Source organism: Pongo pygmaeus, chromosome 3, assembly GCF_028885625.2.
Source record: "Pongo pygmaeus isolate AG05252 chromosome 3, NHGRI_mPonPyg2-v2.0_pri, whole genome shotgun sequence".
Classification (NCBI taxonomy): Eukaryota; Metazoa; Chordata; class Mammalia; order Primates; family Hominidae; genus Pongo; species Pongo pygmaeus.
The window spans coordinates 65,375,489-65,390,469 of record NC_072376.2 but is presented as its reverse complement, the minus strand read 5'-3'; the positions used below and the strand labels follow the sequence as shown (position 1 = coordinate 65,390,469).

At 40.2% G+C, this 14,981-nt stretch overlaps 1 protein-coding gene across 1 annotated transcript in view; it reads right to left on the bottom strand.

The window, feature by feature from the left end:
• KDR (kinase insert domain receptor) overlaps positions 1–14,981 on the bottom strand; it is a 47,294-nt gene that overhangs the window by 13,320 nt on the left and 18,993 nt on the right. The window contains exons 12-22 of the mRNA XM_054485807.2: positions 14,227–14,335; positions 13,039–13,380; positions 10,727–10,873; positions 10,262–10,393; positions 7,084–7,190; positions 6,524–6,659; positions 6,049–6,153; positions 4,616–4,729; positions 3,962–4,050; positions 3,187–3,340; positions 999–1,096 (exon numbers count right to left, since the gene is read on the bottom strand). Of these exons, the coding sequence (XP_054341782.1) occupies positions 999–1,096; positions 3,187–3,340; positions 3,962–4,050; positions 4,616–4,729; positions 6,049–6,153; positions 6,524–6,659; positions 7,084–7,190; positions 10,262–10,393; positions 10,727–10,873; positions 13,039–13,380; positions 14,227–14,335 (1,533 nt within the window). The remainder of the gene's footprint in view (positions 1–998; positions 1,097–3,186; positions 3,341–3,961; positions 4,051–4,615; positions 4,730–6,048; positions 6,154–6,523; positions 6,660–7,083; positions 7,191–10,261; positions 10,394–10,726; positions 10,874–13,038; positions 13,381–14,226; positions 14,336–14,981) is intronic.

Here is a 14,981-nt window from a genome sequence, read left to right as displayed (position 1 = left end):
GAGCCTGAGGCCTTTAATGCTATGAGATGGGGAAAACATGGGTTGAAGATTTCATTCTAATTTAGGAAACACAAAAAAATAGATATAACTTAAGTCTTTCTTTCTTCATTAAGCTGCATGAATACATTCTGTCAACTGACAGTTCTTCCTGATCCTTAATTTGAAGTATTGTTACCTAATATAAAATTACACATTTTATCCTTTCCAGGGGAGTCACTGCCACCAGCCTTGCTCCCCGCTTGGTGTTTACAACCTTTGGAATAGTTGTAACTTGTCACGTCCCCACCTCAGCCTTTGTTTGGCCTACTTTTCTAATTTTAGCTCTTTTAATCGCTCTCATCTGAAGCCTGTCCTTCCTCGTTTCTAATTATACTCCTAACAAATACTTTTTGATGGATGTTGATGAATGTAAAATAAATTAAAAATGATTCTCATGCCAAGATATCTGTAAGGCTCAGCCCCTCCCCTTTCCAGGTCATTGCTCAAATGTCAAGTTCTTAGTAAAGCCTTCCTTGTCTACCTTGTTTAAAATGGATGTACATACACAGAGAAGCATAAACATACACAAGTGCATTGCTCCTGTGTATTCTATAACCCTTTCTTGCTTTATTTCTATCCCCATAGCATTTACTCCCATCTAACCTACAACACGTTTTATTTGTTTATATTGCTTATTGTTTGCTCTACCCACTAGAACTGTAAACTCCATGAAGGTGAAGAGCTTTGCCTGATTGTTCACCACAGTATCCTCAGTGCTCAGAAGATTGCTTCACACTTAGTAGATGCTTGACAACCCTTTATTATACAGCTTAATTTCACGAACTCCTTAACCACTCTTACTCAGCAGAAACAGAGCCTCCCCAGTAGAGCTCTTCTAAGAGACGTAAAAGTGGTGAATGAATTACAATCCCAAACAAGCACCAACAGCTGACACTGGACATCTTATTTCCAAACCTGTGATCTGAAAAGATAGCTGATTTCCCCTCAAGCTTTCTTACCTTTCGCGATGCCAAGAACTCCATGCCCTTAGCCACTTGGAAGCTGTAACAGATGAGATGCTCCAAGGTCAGGAAGTCCTTATACAGATCTTCAGGAGCTGTCCAAAGAGGCAGGAGGATGGAGAACAGTATTTCCACGAGTTAGTGTGATGTTTCTAAGTTTGCTAGAGTAATAATCTTTTTAAGACTTGGGAGTTAAATTTTTAGGAAATAGAAGCAGAGAGTCAATGCTTCTATCTTCTGTAAATCTCCTGAATCCTGGTACCATTAGCCTTCATCATACCCCTTAGGAACAATACTGGTCTTTCCATTTTAGCCAAATTGAACCAGTAAATCCAGGAGGTAGAATAAGGTAATATTGACCTAGATAATCTGGGAGAGAAAGAGGACATTTCCAAATTTGCCACTTACACTGTTTTTTGTCATGTACTCAGAGGGATAAACAATAGTTTCATATCAAGAACTCTAAAAATAAAACAACAATATTCAGGGTCATTGAATCTCTTCTCTCCAGGCTTTGTCCTGGGACAAAGGCCAAAAGTCAAACTATAATCTGCAACAGATAACTAAAAATACTAGAAATATATTTAATTCATTTTCAAACTTAAAAAATGCTGTAAATACATTAAATCTGGCCTGGGAGGATGTTTTTTTCCTGAGAGATAACAGAAACATGGAAAGATAAATTTACGTAAATTGGTGGTATTTACTTCAGTGCAACTGGTACAAATAAACACTAAGATATTAAATGTGTGTTTCAAAATCATCTCTTTGGTCAGATAAGACTTATGGCTTCTTTCCTGGAGACAAATACCAGAGTAAACAAAAACTTAGTTGTAGTAATAAATTCGTAACTATTTAAAAGGCTGTGAGCCTTTTTCTCAACAACTCAATCTCTTAGGTTTCTGGCTCACTGGCCACTGTTTTTTGAAAGACAAAGAGCAGGGTAGAGGCAGCACCACTCAGTGTGGGCCCAGCTAAATGAAGCCTAGACCACCTCCCCATGTGCTTCTAGACCAAGTCCCAGCCTCACACTACCTTCTCAGCTTCTAAGGAAAAGGAGTTAAATGCAAATTCTCTCTGTAGCCTCATGTCAAGGGAAACAGAGTGGGTTTCTTCCACTATTCTTCTAGACTTATGCCTCAAGGGGAGCCAGCCTGTCACCCATCTCTACATCCACAATGCTATCTCTGCTCCTTCTGAAGAAGGCAGAAATACAGTGTGTCCTGGAGCCGGCTGAAGTCCTGGAAGTTAGGCTGGGACCACAGCTCCACCCATAAAGAGCACTAAAATATCACTGAGGCCAGGCACGGAGGCTTACGCCTATAATCCCAGCACTTTGGGAGGCTGAGGCAGGCAGATCACCTGAGGTCAGGAGTTCAAGACCAGCCTGGCCAACATGGTGAAACCCCATCTTTACTAAAAATACAAACAAAAAAAAATTAGCTGGGCGTGGTGGCAGCCACCTGTAATCCCAGCTACTCGGAAGGCTGAGGCACAAGAATCACTTGAACCCAAAGGCGAAGGTTGCAGTGAGCCGAGATTGCACCATTGCACTCCAGCCTGGGCAACAGCATGAGACTCCACCTCAAAAAAATAAAAATAAACATAAAAACAAATAAATAAAATATCACTGGAAACATAACTTAATACAGGCCAGGATATTTATCAAGACTCCCCTGAGGAAGTACGGTTGGAAGGAAGACTTGATAAGCCACTTGGGGTAGGGTAGAAACAATAGATGGCTCCTAAACTGCCTTTGAGAAGGTTAGGTATAATGAAAAGAAAGACTTCTGCACAGGTAAAGCACGCAACGTGGGGCTGAACCACTCTGGGGCTCTCCAAGGCAATGGAGAGGCTAGTCAACTACCAGAAAACTTGTAGCCTCTCTCACTAATAAATATTGAACCAGTATTTTAAGAACTCTGCTGTGGTTGTAGCTGACTGCTTAGCCCACTTGGACTACCCAGATTTCTCAGGCTAGCCCTGCTTTGCCTCCCAGTCTAGGGCCTCCACACTTCACTTTTGGGGAGACAGAATGGAGGCAGTCTATTATAGAAATTCAGGTCTCTTTCAAATTATGAGGTAGTATTGGACTTTTCCCATGATCAAATTCCTTGTAACACCCCATCACCCTGTCTGCTCTGACAAGAGCATGCCATAGCGTGCAGGAAGCACTGGCTGGTACCTTCCTCTTCTTCTACGTCACTGAGGGACTTCTCCTCCACAAATCCAGAGCTAGCTGAGCTCTGGCTGCTGGTGATGCTGTCCAAGCGCCGTTTCAGATCCACAGGGATTGCTCCAACGTAGTCTTTCCCTTGACGGAATCGTGCCCCTTTGGTCTATAAAAAAGCAAAGGAACAAACAAACTCCTTGAAAACAAAATGAGTCTTTAAAAGTTTACAACCTTTAAAATGTAGTAGACCATGGAGATAATTGAAACTACTAAAAAGCAGACAAGGAGGACATCAATTTCAGGATTATGCAATCTCTGAGCTGAAATTTGGGGCAAGTTTTGTGCATAATACGGTTTCTTCCACAAAGCCTAGCTCCTTCTTTAGCTTAAAGTGACAAATGCCACATTTTGAGTTGCATTCAGACACACTTTCAGCATTAGGATGCTCTTCACAGAGGGATTTACACTCCACGGGACCAAATATGGCTAGGGGAGTGACAGAATAACCCAGAGATGTCCTACCCTCTGCCCTCCCCTTGCCTTGCTCATACCTGCCTTCTCCCCCATGTCCACACTCTGTAATGGGTCAGTAGATTAAAATCCCAAACATAAAACAGAAATATATGGCCCCCAGAAGGTAAAAGAGGAAGTTACAACAGCCAAGAGGTAATATGAGAAGATTCCTCACAAGTTCTTCACAAAATTTCAACTAAAAATCTAACCTGTACCATTTTGAGTTTCCCTTCATTTTATAATATGGCCAGAGCAGGATTAGGAGATGACATACCTTGTAGGGGACAAATTCATTTCTCTTGCTCCTCAGGTAAGTGGATAGGTTTCCAAATTTGCAGAATTCCACAATCACCATGAGTGGCCCTGCAGGCAGCACGTCCAGGAAGGAAAATGGGTTTTCACTCGTATTCCTCACTAAGTGTTTAATATAGTGATGAACCCAAAAACACCTTAGAAGAAGGCTACAACCTTTCACTGGGACAGGAGTGTAGAAATCAGCTGGTCCCAATCCCCTTATATTGTAGCTTTTCTTTTTTCCAGAACACATTTTCACAAGATTAACCAAAATTTCAGAAGAAAACCCACCCATCTACTTGCTTTTCAATGCAATCACTTGATATGATTCCATTTTGGGGGTGACTACCCTTAAGCTTTCAAGTTTTAGGGAAGTTTACTCTTCTCCTCTGGACATCTGTTACACAAGTAACAAACTGTATCATAGTGGCATGACATTTCTTAATTCAGAGGAAGTTTTACAATAATTTAATTCTAGTGCCAATTAAACCTCCATGAAATATATTTATTCCTAGGAATCCACAAAGTATTCTAAGCTAAGAAAATCAAGGCCATAGGAGTTGACTGCTTTCCCTCAAATGCTATCAGAGAGACATGTTAAAATTGGTGACCAAAACCATCCACAGTTACTCACCTCCTGGCTTGGTACAGGCACCTAGAAGGTTGACCACATTGAGATGGTGACCAATATGAATGAGGATCTTGAGTTCAGACATGAGGGCTCGATGCTCACTGTGTGTTGCTCCTTCTACAAATACAGTACAAAGAGGGAAATCATCGGTGTGGACATTTCCTTCAGATAATTGGGGTCCCTCCCTTCCTGCATGCCACTATACAACTTGCCCTCCAGGGGTAACACAGCTATGACCTAGTTTACAGACCACATGCATTTCCTCAAAAGTCAAGTGTAAATTCTATTTTCTAATTTGAAATAAAATTCATATTTTAAGTGAGCCAGAAATTTTGATATTTAAAGAAACCCATTGTGAAATCTTTTGCAAAGTGGAAAATACATCTGCAGTGGAATCATGCCCAGATTCTCTTCTTTTACTAAACTGGATTTTTGCATTTCAGGTTCACTATGATTCTGAGGGTCTGATCATTTCAGTGCTTCCTCATAAGGAAGCAACACCATGTATTAAATATCTTCATGTGTTAGGGGCTATACCGAATGTTCCAGCCAATCTGTGCCGATCTGTGCAGGCAAATTAAGGCCAGCTGGAAAGACCAGTTGGCACATGAGGCTGATGGCACTAAGACTATGTGTTTGATCCTGTATGGACTGCTACACTTCCCGCTAATTCACAGGCATGGTCCACATCTAAGGCTCTGATGAGCCACCTCAAAATTACATACTCCCTTGGCCACAAGAGAAAAAAGGCAAATGGAGAAAGATAGCTTTGAAATGCACAAAACCTATTGGCAAAGGGTCACTGGCACTGCCTTCATCAATGAAAGAACATCACAATTGAAGAAAGAAGCTTTACTGTCTAACCTCCTGAAATGAAAATGGCCAGACAAGAATTCCATTACTATTAGAATTAACAATTACTTATAAAGCTTTTAATTTAAAAAATATAACCCATTACATTTTTTTCTAACACAACCATTCTTGTTTTGCAAATTATCTTTTACATATGAACATCTTTTACATATTCCAATTCTGGAGAACATGCTATTTTTGCATTCCACTATTTTCCTTTCCATGTCTCTAGATGGTCTATAATTATCTGATTCCACAATATATTAAGAAACAATTTTAATATAACCACAGTCCTTTTCCTGTACCCAGAACCACTAAGTACAACTGTGTTGGCTGAGCCCTTCACAAGGGTAACCAGGCAAGAAGGTGAAACCCATCCCCAACTTTGCTTGCCAGACCACGCATCCTGGCATAAAGCTACAAAGGAGGATCCTTTTTCCAATTTGCACAAGGGCATTATGTAGGCTGACTGCATGTGTGGCTAGTAGGCCCACGTAAGCACAAAGCTACTGATACAAGCCTTGCAACATGTTTAAAGACTAGATAAAACAGAAAGATAGATCACCACATAATTTTGCTTTTACCTTTCAACATTTTGACAGCTACTGTCCTGCAAGTTGCTGTCTTGTCAATTCCAAAGGCATCTGCTTCAATCACTTGGCCAAAGGCACCACGGCCAAGAGGCTTACCTAGAGTCAACAACAATAGCAACAAGAAAACGGACTTGGATTACTATACAACCAAAGTGATACGCAGAGACATCAACTAGATAGGGTGACCATACATCCCAATTTAACATGGATAGTCCAGTTTACTCCTCTGTCCTAGCTTAATTATTTAATAACTCCCCCTTCACTCTCCAAATGTCCTGCTTTGGATGATTACATATGGACCCTACCTCTAAGTGGCTAAATGAATGATTATCCAAATTCAAGAGATGGAATTAATATTTCTAAACCAGAATCCAACATCTGAATATACCACATTTGTCATCATTCTAATGGAGGAAGAGATGGCCTGGTAAACACAATATCAAATTAATAGCAATTGAAAATGCACCTAGCTTCAGCCGGTCTCTGGGGAATTCCCATTTGCTGGCATCATAAGGCAGTCGTTCACAATGTTCGTCCAATGGGAGTTCATCTGGATCCATGACGATGGACAAGTAGCCTGTCTTCAGTTCCCCTCCATTGGCCTGGAAAGCATCAATCCTTCCAGTCATAAACACACTGTTGTTTGGCTGCTGTTTTATGTGCTTGTTATTGCTGTTTATTGGAGCCTCATTCCTGTCTCATTTTCCAATAAAACTCATGGAATTTGTGAGTGGTCCTATTATAACCCTGCTTCTAGTTTCCCTTGTCCCCCAAAGGAGCTCAGAATTAAGGTTTTAAAGCTTAATTACACTAGACAGTCTAAGCCCTTTTCCTCTCTAGTGGCTTCTATCAATTAAATCCCTGAGATGCAGCCAAAAGAAAGTGGGCAAGAATGTTATTGTATTGAAATAAAAATGTGCCCATTGAGCCAATAACAATGGGAAGAAACAACTCAGAGAACCCCAGTCAGTTTTCATTAATCATGAAAACCAATGTGCATGGACAGAAGGGAAATTATTTTGTTACCCGCTTAACGGTCCGTAGGATGATGACAAGAAGTAGCCAGAAGAACATGGCAATCACCGCTGTGCCTACTAGAATAATGATTTCCAAGTTCGTCTTTTCCTGGGCACCTGGAAAGACACAACTGAATGAGTATCAACAGTTGGAAACTTATATTTTTTGTTTGTAAGATGACAAATTTTAGCACTAAAGCAAGATCCCAAGCTTACCAACTTCGAAAAATCCTAGAGGACAATAGTCACACACCCTAACTTGAATGGAGTCTACAGAATTCTTTTTTAATTTAATTTTTTAAATTTATTTATTTATTTATTTTTAGAGACAGGGTTTCTTTCTATGTTCCAGGCTGGAGTACCATGACACAATCATAGCTTATTGCAGCCTCCAATTCCTAGGCTCAAGCAATTCTCCCACCTCAGCCTCCCAAGTAGCTGGGACTACAGGTGCATACCACCAAGCCCAGCTAATTTTTCTTTTATTTTCTGTAGAGATGGGGTCACACTACATTGCCCAGGCTAATCTCGAACTCCTGGCCTCTAGCCATCCCCCCACCTTGGCCTCCCAAAGTTCAGGGATTACAGGCATAAGCCACCACACCTGGCCTACAGAATTGTTAATGGAAAATTTAAAGCTTGCAAAACATTGCTCATGTAAACTTACAACAATAAAATTCTAAAGTAATTAAGCATAGAAGTAGTAATGTCTTAAAAGCCAAACATAGAAAGTGTTTAGAGGAAGAGCAGTCTTTGATGGAAAGAAAACAGATCATTCTCTACAGAGAAAAAAAATATATTTCTATTTGAGGAAAACAAAAGTCTTCTTTTAAACTGATAGTCAATATTTTGATCTGTGCAGAGTTTGCAAAAGGATCACATAAGAAACCAAGTAGGGAAATAAACAAAGTTTTTTGACCTGAGAGTTACTAATGACCACGTATCTACTATGCACTCATTACTTTAAATATGTCATTCCACTTAACCTCCTCAACAACCCTCAGTTTTCAGGTGAAGAAACAGAAGACCAGAGAGCTTAAGCTACTTGACTGAGGGCACATAGCTAGTCAGTGGTTCAGTCAAGAGATAAATAGGCCTGTCCAACATGAACTAACCATTACATACACTACCCGGTCCCTTGTGGCAGGAGCCTGAGTGAGGAGAAGAGGAAGAGCCAAGATGAGCACATCACACATGGCCTGGTAATGGGAGTTTCAAATCACTCATGAAAGGAAAGAGAAGAGGAAACTAGAAGTCAGCAAGCAAAGCTGCAGAAGCTCAGGGCTTCAGAGGACAGCTCTGAGTGGAAGAAACAAAATGCAGAAACAGGCTTTCCACTAAGAGTGATTAGCAAAGAGATGATAAGGAAGCAGTCATCACTTGGGGCCTCCCATCAGAAGAATGCAAGGAGAATCAAACCGGGCCACAAGCTGTGCGGATGGCCCACCATGGCCTCAAGAGAGCAGAAGACAAGTAATAAACTGGTTTGCAAAATAAGTAATAAATTGGTTTGCAAAATAAAAGTTAACTTAATCATTGAGAGACAAGCACAATTACGCTTGGAGTAAATTTTGTTTCTCTGGTCGTCCTAGGGAAGTAATTCTCTATTTATACACACAGATTTAAAAGTCCACTTGTACATAGAGGATAAAAAGTTCAAAGAGTCTATTTTCTATGTGTTTGTATATTAATATTCTCACATAACATTTGGGAACCCAGCAGGAGTATTAAATATCTAGCTCTGCCTTTCTTAGCATTCACTACAGGTAAGAAGTAACTATAATCTCTGTGCCAGTGTTACCTAGTTAGGCATCTGTAACCAGCTGCGGGCCACCAACAAGAGGTAATGCAGAGCATCAGAGACAATCTAGAAGTCATTCTGTGGATTTGCCCTGAAACATGAATCACTTTGGAAATGACAAAACTGCCATGGTCTTTGAAATCTTTATTTGCAAGTGTAGTTTATGAAATGCTAATAAGCTTATACATTTGAAAATATGTCAACATATCTTGATGCAATACTTGGCATCATAGATTTGGCAGAGTAAAGGGACCAAAATCTAGACTTTGAGAGACAAGTTAGGATGAGTTCATAGAAATCCATCGATCCTTCCTATCACCATACTTCTTTCTTACCCTTGCATACTATTCTTTTACCCACACAACATAGTTTTATTCTTTCCCTGGTGGGCTATAAAAAAAAAGCCATAGGAATATACTTCTTAAGATAAAATATTCTGCCACAAATTACTTTTCCTAGCTAAGAAAATGACAGATTTCACATCACTCCTGCATACACACATATTGAGATAAAAACCAAAAATTTTCCATGTCAGAAGAGCAATGGTCTATTGTTCACAAGTGAATCTTAATTATCTCTAGTCCAATTAAAACTCGGAATCCTTGTGACTATCTGGATAGCATTGACTGCCATGATTAGGCAGCAATTCTAATGTTTTTCCAAATAAATATAAAGGCATCATTTCTATAAGTTAATCAAGCCATTCAAACAAAGACGGAATCAGGGAGAAGAGGCCATTCATCCTGCCTGGTTAAGAATTTTTCCACAATAAGAACTGCAGGAACAGGAAATGTGATGCAAGCAGAATTATAACAACATTAATTATGTTTGCTGGTTAAAAGAATACACACTCACTGAGAAAATTTACAAAGTACAAAGAATATTAAAAATCATCTGTCATTGCCCTACTCAAAGTGAATGTGTGTCTATAAGATACAAAATAATCTTCAAAAACCACAGGATGTATCTATGACTTCCCACTGACCTTCTTTTTTTCTTTTAAGTTCCGGGGTACATGTGCAGAATGCTCAGGTTTGTTACATAGGTAAACATGTGCCATGGTGATTTGCTGCACCTATTAATCCATCTCCTAGGTATTAAGCCCAGCATGCATTAGCTATTTTTCCTGATGCTCTCCTTCTCCCCACCCCACAGTAGGCCCCAGTGTGTGTTGTTCCCTTCCCTGTGTCTATGTGTTCACATTGTTCAGCTCCCACTTATAAGTGAGAATGTGTGGTGTTTGGTTTTCTGTTCCTGTGTTAGTTTGCTGAGGATAATGGCTTCCAGCTCCATCCATGCAGCTGCAAAGGACATGATCAGATTCCTTTCTATGGCTGCATAGCATTCCATGGTGTATATGTATCACATTTTTTTTTATCCCACTGACCTTCTATTATGAAGAATGCCTCCACTTTTGCACAGCCAAGAACACTGCATGCCTGGCAGGTGTAGAGGCCTTCGTCCTCCTTCCTCACTCTGCGGATAGTGAGGTTCCGGTTCCCATCCTTCAATACAATGCCTAACAGAGGAAGAAAACGATCATTCTCATTTATGATGATGTAGTCTGTGAAGCTTTTCAGGGAAATTTAGAAAATATAAATGCTGCCCTTCATCTTGTTCTATTATCTAACTCTGTAGAGTCACATGGGATCTACTGCTGACTAATCTCCTATACGGCTTTCATGAAAATTCAACAGGGTCCCATACTCCAATTCTAAGTCTGTGAAATGACCCAGGTCATGGACACCAATACTGCTTTTTTTCTGCATTACATCAAGAAATAATATGGCTTTTTAGATAATATCCCTGGGAAAGTTCTGCAACCCAAGAGTGATAGCCAAATTCTATTTACCTGAGTCTTCTACAAGGGTCTCATTATCTTTAAACCACATGATCTGTGGAGGGGGATTCCCAGATGCCGTGCATGAGACTTCGATGCTTTCCCCAATACTTGTCGTCTGATTCTCCAGGTTTCCTGTGATCATGGGTGCCACACGCTCTAGACACACAAAAAGAAAATCACAGAACATCGAATTATAACTTTTGAAATGGTTCTAGTATCAGCAAACTTTTAAACAGTTTAAATTTAGTAAAAAGGAACTTGATTTATTAACTTCTGTGAAAATACACAGAAGTTAATAACAGCACCACTGGTCACTGGGTAAAGTTACATGAAACAAGTCAGTCAGGACTCTGCAAACAGATTAATGGCTTTTAACATTCATATTAGTGATACTAGCTGGAAATCCCATCACAAAAGAAAGGTTCAGGGTCACCTTTATGGATTTTTCCTCTAATCAGACACAGCCTCTCCTGGTGAAAACTTCCCTCCCGTGAAGGTTCTAGTCAATAATACCCTAGAATCCCTTCAAATTTCTCTTGGAAGTGCCAAATTTTAATATCATTCAACAAATAATGCCTTACATTTATTTGGCAATTCTTATAAAACTTGTTTATACAAATTGTGTTCCTCACTATTGATCTTATGTAATGAGCAGAATAGGACTGTTAGCGTTATCTCACAGATGAAATAAATGACATTCAGTGACATTAAACCACTTGTCCATGTCCCTACAACTAAGTAAACAGTTGAACTGTTTACGGAATCTGGTGAGGCTAAAAGACCAGTTCAGTGCTATTTCCACTAAAACACAAACAAAACAACAATACCGTAAGGGAAGTCTTGGATTTAAAGAAAATGAAGCCCATGGGTATTTGTTTAAGTGTACAAGAACACTTTAGACTTATTCTTTCTTCAGATCATCAAAGTGCTGTGGAAATATCTTGTCCCAACCAACTGAACATCAAAAGGAATCATGCTGAAAAAATCCACATCAACACTTAGCAAAATGAGATTACCTCAATAGCGTACTACATTGAAGTCTAAGCAAATGTACTGGACTCTAGCCTATTTCTAAGAATAGGTTTTAGGAAAACAAGTTAGGAGTCCTTAGGGAAGCAAAGCAGCTAACTGTGAGCACATATTTTCTGGGCACAACTAGGCCAGGAGCCTACTTCACATCTCTTTCTCAATTCTGCCATAACCTTGAAGCCAGACAAGCCAACAGAAAATCCATGGTGATCTATGTGGTGTGACTTGAAGGATGCTGGGGATGACTTGACCCCAAAGTATCTCTTATTATGACACCTGAGTCTTAAAACTAGCGAACTTTATGCTAGTGTCTGTCAGAAGGTGCCTCTTCAAATACGCCAAGGCCTCTGATGAAGACGTTACCCTCTAAAACTGTGGTATAGGTGAATTTACTTGGGCAATTCCCTTCCTAACAGTAAAAAAAAAAAAAAAAAAAAAAAACAGAGGGCACATATATCCTAGGAATTGGAAAGGGACACCAAAAGAGGAGAAAACGGAGAGAAGTGGTACAAAGAGACAGTCCCCAAATTTGCCTGATTTTCCCACAGACAAAGCCATGGCTGCCCAGCTTTTGCACAAGGCATGAGGTTACACAAGGGGTAGAGAGTGCCTCTGTGGAGGAATTTACAGGGCTATCTGCTCACTGAAGTGATTGTCCCATTGACCTTGGGCTACGCTGGATCATGTGGGATGACCCAGAGGTACAGACAGTGAATGTAGCTTCCTTCCCATGGAGTCTTCTAGGTCTTAAACTCAGCCCATCATCCCACTCTTCATGCAGCAGGTGCCTTATTGAGCACTCAGCATATGCTGCTATGCTCTATGACTAGAGCTACAGCAGGGAGCAAAACAGAGAACAATTCCTGTCCTCATGGACACAGAGACCTCACTGTGCTGTGACTTCCCAGTGGTTGCCTATGTTCTCCTCCTTTCCTTCATGTTTACCACTGTGAATTTCTGACACTCTCCTAGCTCATAGCAGGCATTCCACAAATATGTGTCTATTTAAATAAATGGATGCCCAAGATAAGGCAGAAGTTTCCCTGGTTCAAGCTAATCCCTTGCATATACTAGTGAATTACTCCATCATCAGGTTTTGTTATTTCCTCTTTTCGATACATCATTTCATTATTATCAGCTTCTTTCTGCCTCAAGGACTTTCGGTGAAGAAGTGTGCACCAGTTTACAACATCATCTCCTAGAGGACAGTAATATTTGCATAGCACCTGAATTGCACTACATTTAAGGCATTCCAACTGCCTCTGCACAATGATCCAGAATTGTCTCCCTACCTAGGACTGTGAGCTGTCTGACCACGCAATGTCTTTTCTTGGTCTTCCTGTCTTGAGCAAGGCAGACATAGTCTCCTTGGTCCTGCAAGGATGCATTCTTAAGCTCCATGATCAAAATGTCATTTGTGCTATTAGAGAACATGGTGGCGTTCAATTTCCAAAGAGTATCCAAGTTCTTGCAAACAGGTGTGGGCAACTCTCCCATGTGGATTGGCAGAGGCTGTGGGCCAAGCTTGTACCATGTGAGGTTCTCAAACGTAGATCTGTCTGCAGCGCACCACAAAGACACGCTCTCCTGCTCAGTGGGCTGCATGTCAGGTTGCAAAGTAATTTCAGGACCCCCTAAAATAAAGAGGCCATAGTTATTGAATGGTGATTTAATTTGGTACAGCTCACTATCATCTTGCTTCTTTCAGACTACTACAAAGTACCAAAAGAAATGAAGCTCTATCAGTTCCAGGTGATGTACTACAACTTGACAAACAAACTAGACAATTCAGGTCCCAAAATATCTTATTTGGCCAAAACATATTACTTGAAAATGTAAACGAATTCCTCAGATATTTACCACATCTCCACTATGAGCTCTACGCAATGTTTAATATTTTAAAAACCCAAAGCAAAATCTCTAATCCTAACAGAATTTTAAAATTAGTCTTCATTAACACTAACCTGAATGATATGAAAGCTACATTTATGCCAATGAATTAGCCCTGGCTATAATATTCCTTTCAGCACAATCAGCTAAAGCTTATCCATAAAACTAAGATGCACAGGCAAAATCAACAACATTGGGAGGGCACTGCTCCTATGTCATTCTGATTGCCTCCATAAAGCCCACCCTCATCAACTGTTCCACAGCAAGCCCACCAATATGTACTGAAGCTCAATAAGCCATGCACTGTGCCAGAGTCTGAAGACTGAGATGTAAATACCACACAGAGCTTGTGGTTTAAAGCATCTGTGAAACCATTCTCTCTCCAGTGAAGTTAGACGCACTGACTTCACATAAGCCCAGGAGATACCTGAGAAGTTTTAATTTATGAATGAAAGCATCAATGATCAATCCAAGTCCTCTTTCCTAAATGCCATGCCACTCACATGAATGGCAAAAACAACAGGGAATTACATGGCTTAGTACCCACTGTGTGAGTGATCCAGCCCAACCCTCCAGAGAAGAGTACTTACTGGTCACGTGGAAGGAGATCACCCTCTCTCCTCTCCCGACTTTGTTGACCGCTTCACATTTGTACAAAGCTGACACATTTGCCACTTGGATAACAAGGGTACTTACAGTCTGTGGGGGGAAAAAACAAATCCCAGGCCATAAACAATGCAGGCTGTTTGTGCACAAGCACTCAGTCTAGCAGTCTCCACAATCACTCCAACCTGCCTATGCCATTCCCACTTCTGCAGTGATTGGACACTCTCAAATTTATGCAATTGCAGGTTGAGTATCCCTTATTCAAAATGCTTGGGACCAAAAGTGTTTTGGATTTTGGATTTTTTTTTGGATTTTGGAATATTTGCATTGTATACTTACCAGTTGAACATCCCTAATCTGAAAATCCAAAATGCTCCAACAAGCGTTTCCTTTGAGCATCATGTCAGCACTCAAAAAGGTTCAGAATCTGGAGCATTTTGGATTTGGGGTTTTTAGGTTTGGGATATTTACTCAGTTTGTATAATTATGCTGCTGTGGAGCTCACACATTATATAAAAAGGGCTTTGGAAGCCATGAAACTAATGATGTGTTTTAATATGATATGATACACATTTTTTCATTCTCATGTTTATAAAATCAGAATCACCCTACACAGATGCATAGATTTAATGTCATAGATGTTCTTATTTTTCTCTGATAAGCTATTAATAAGTTAATGGTACTGCTAAAAGTCAATGGTATTTTCAAAGTGACTTAATATGCTACTATTTTATCATCC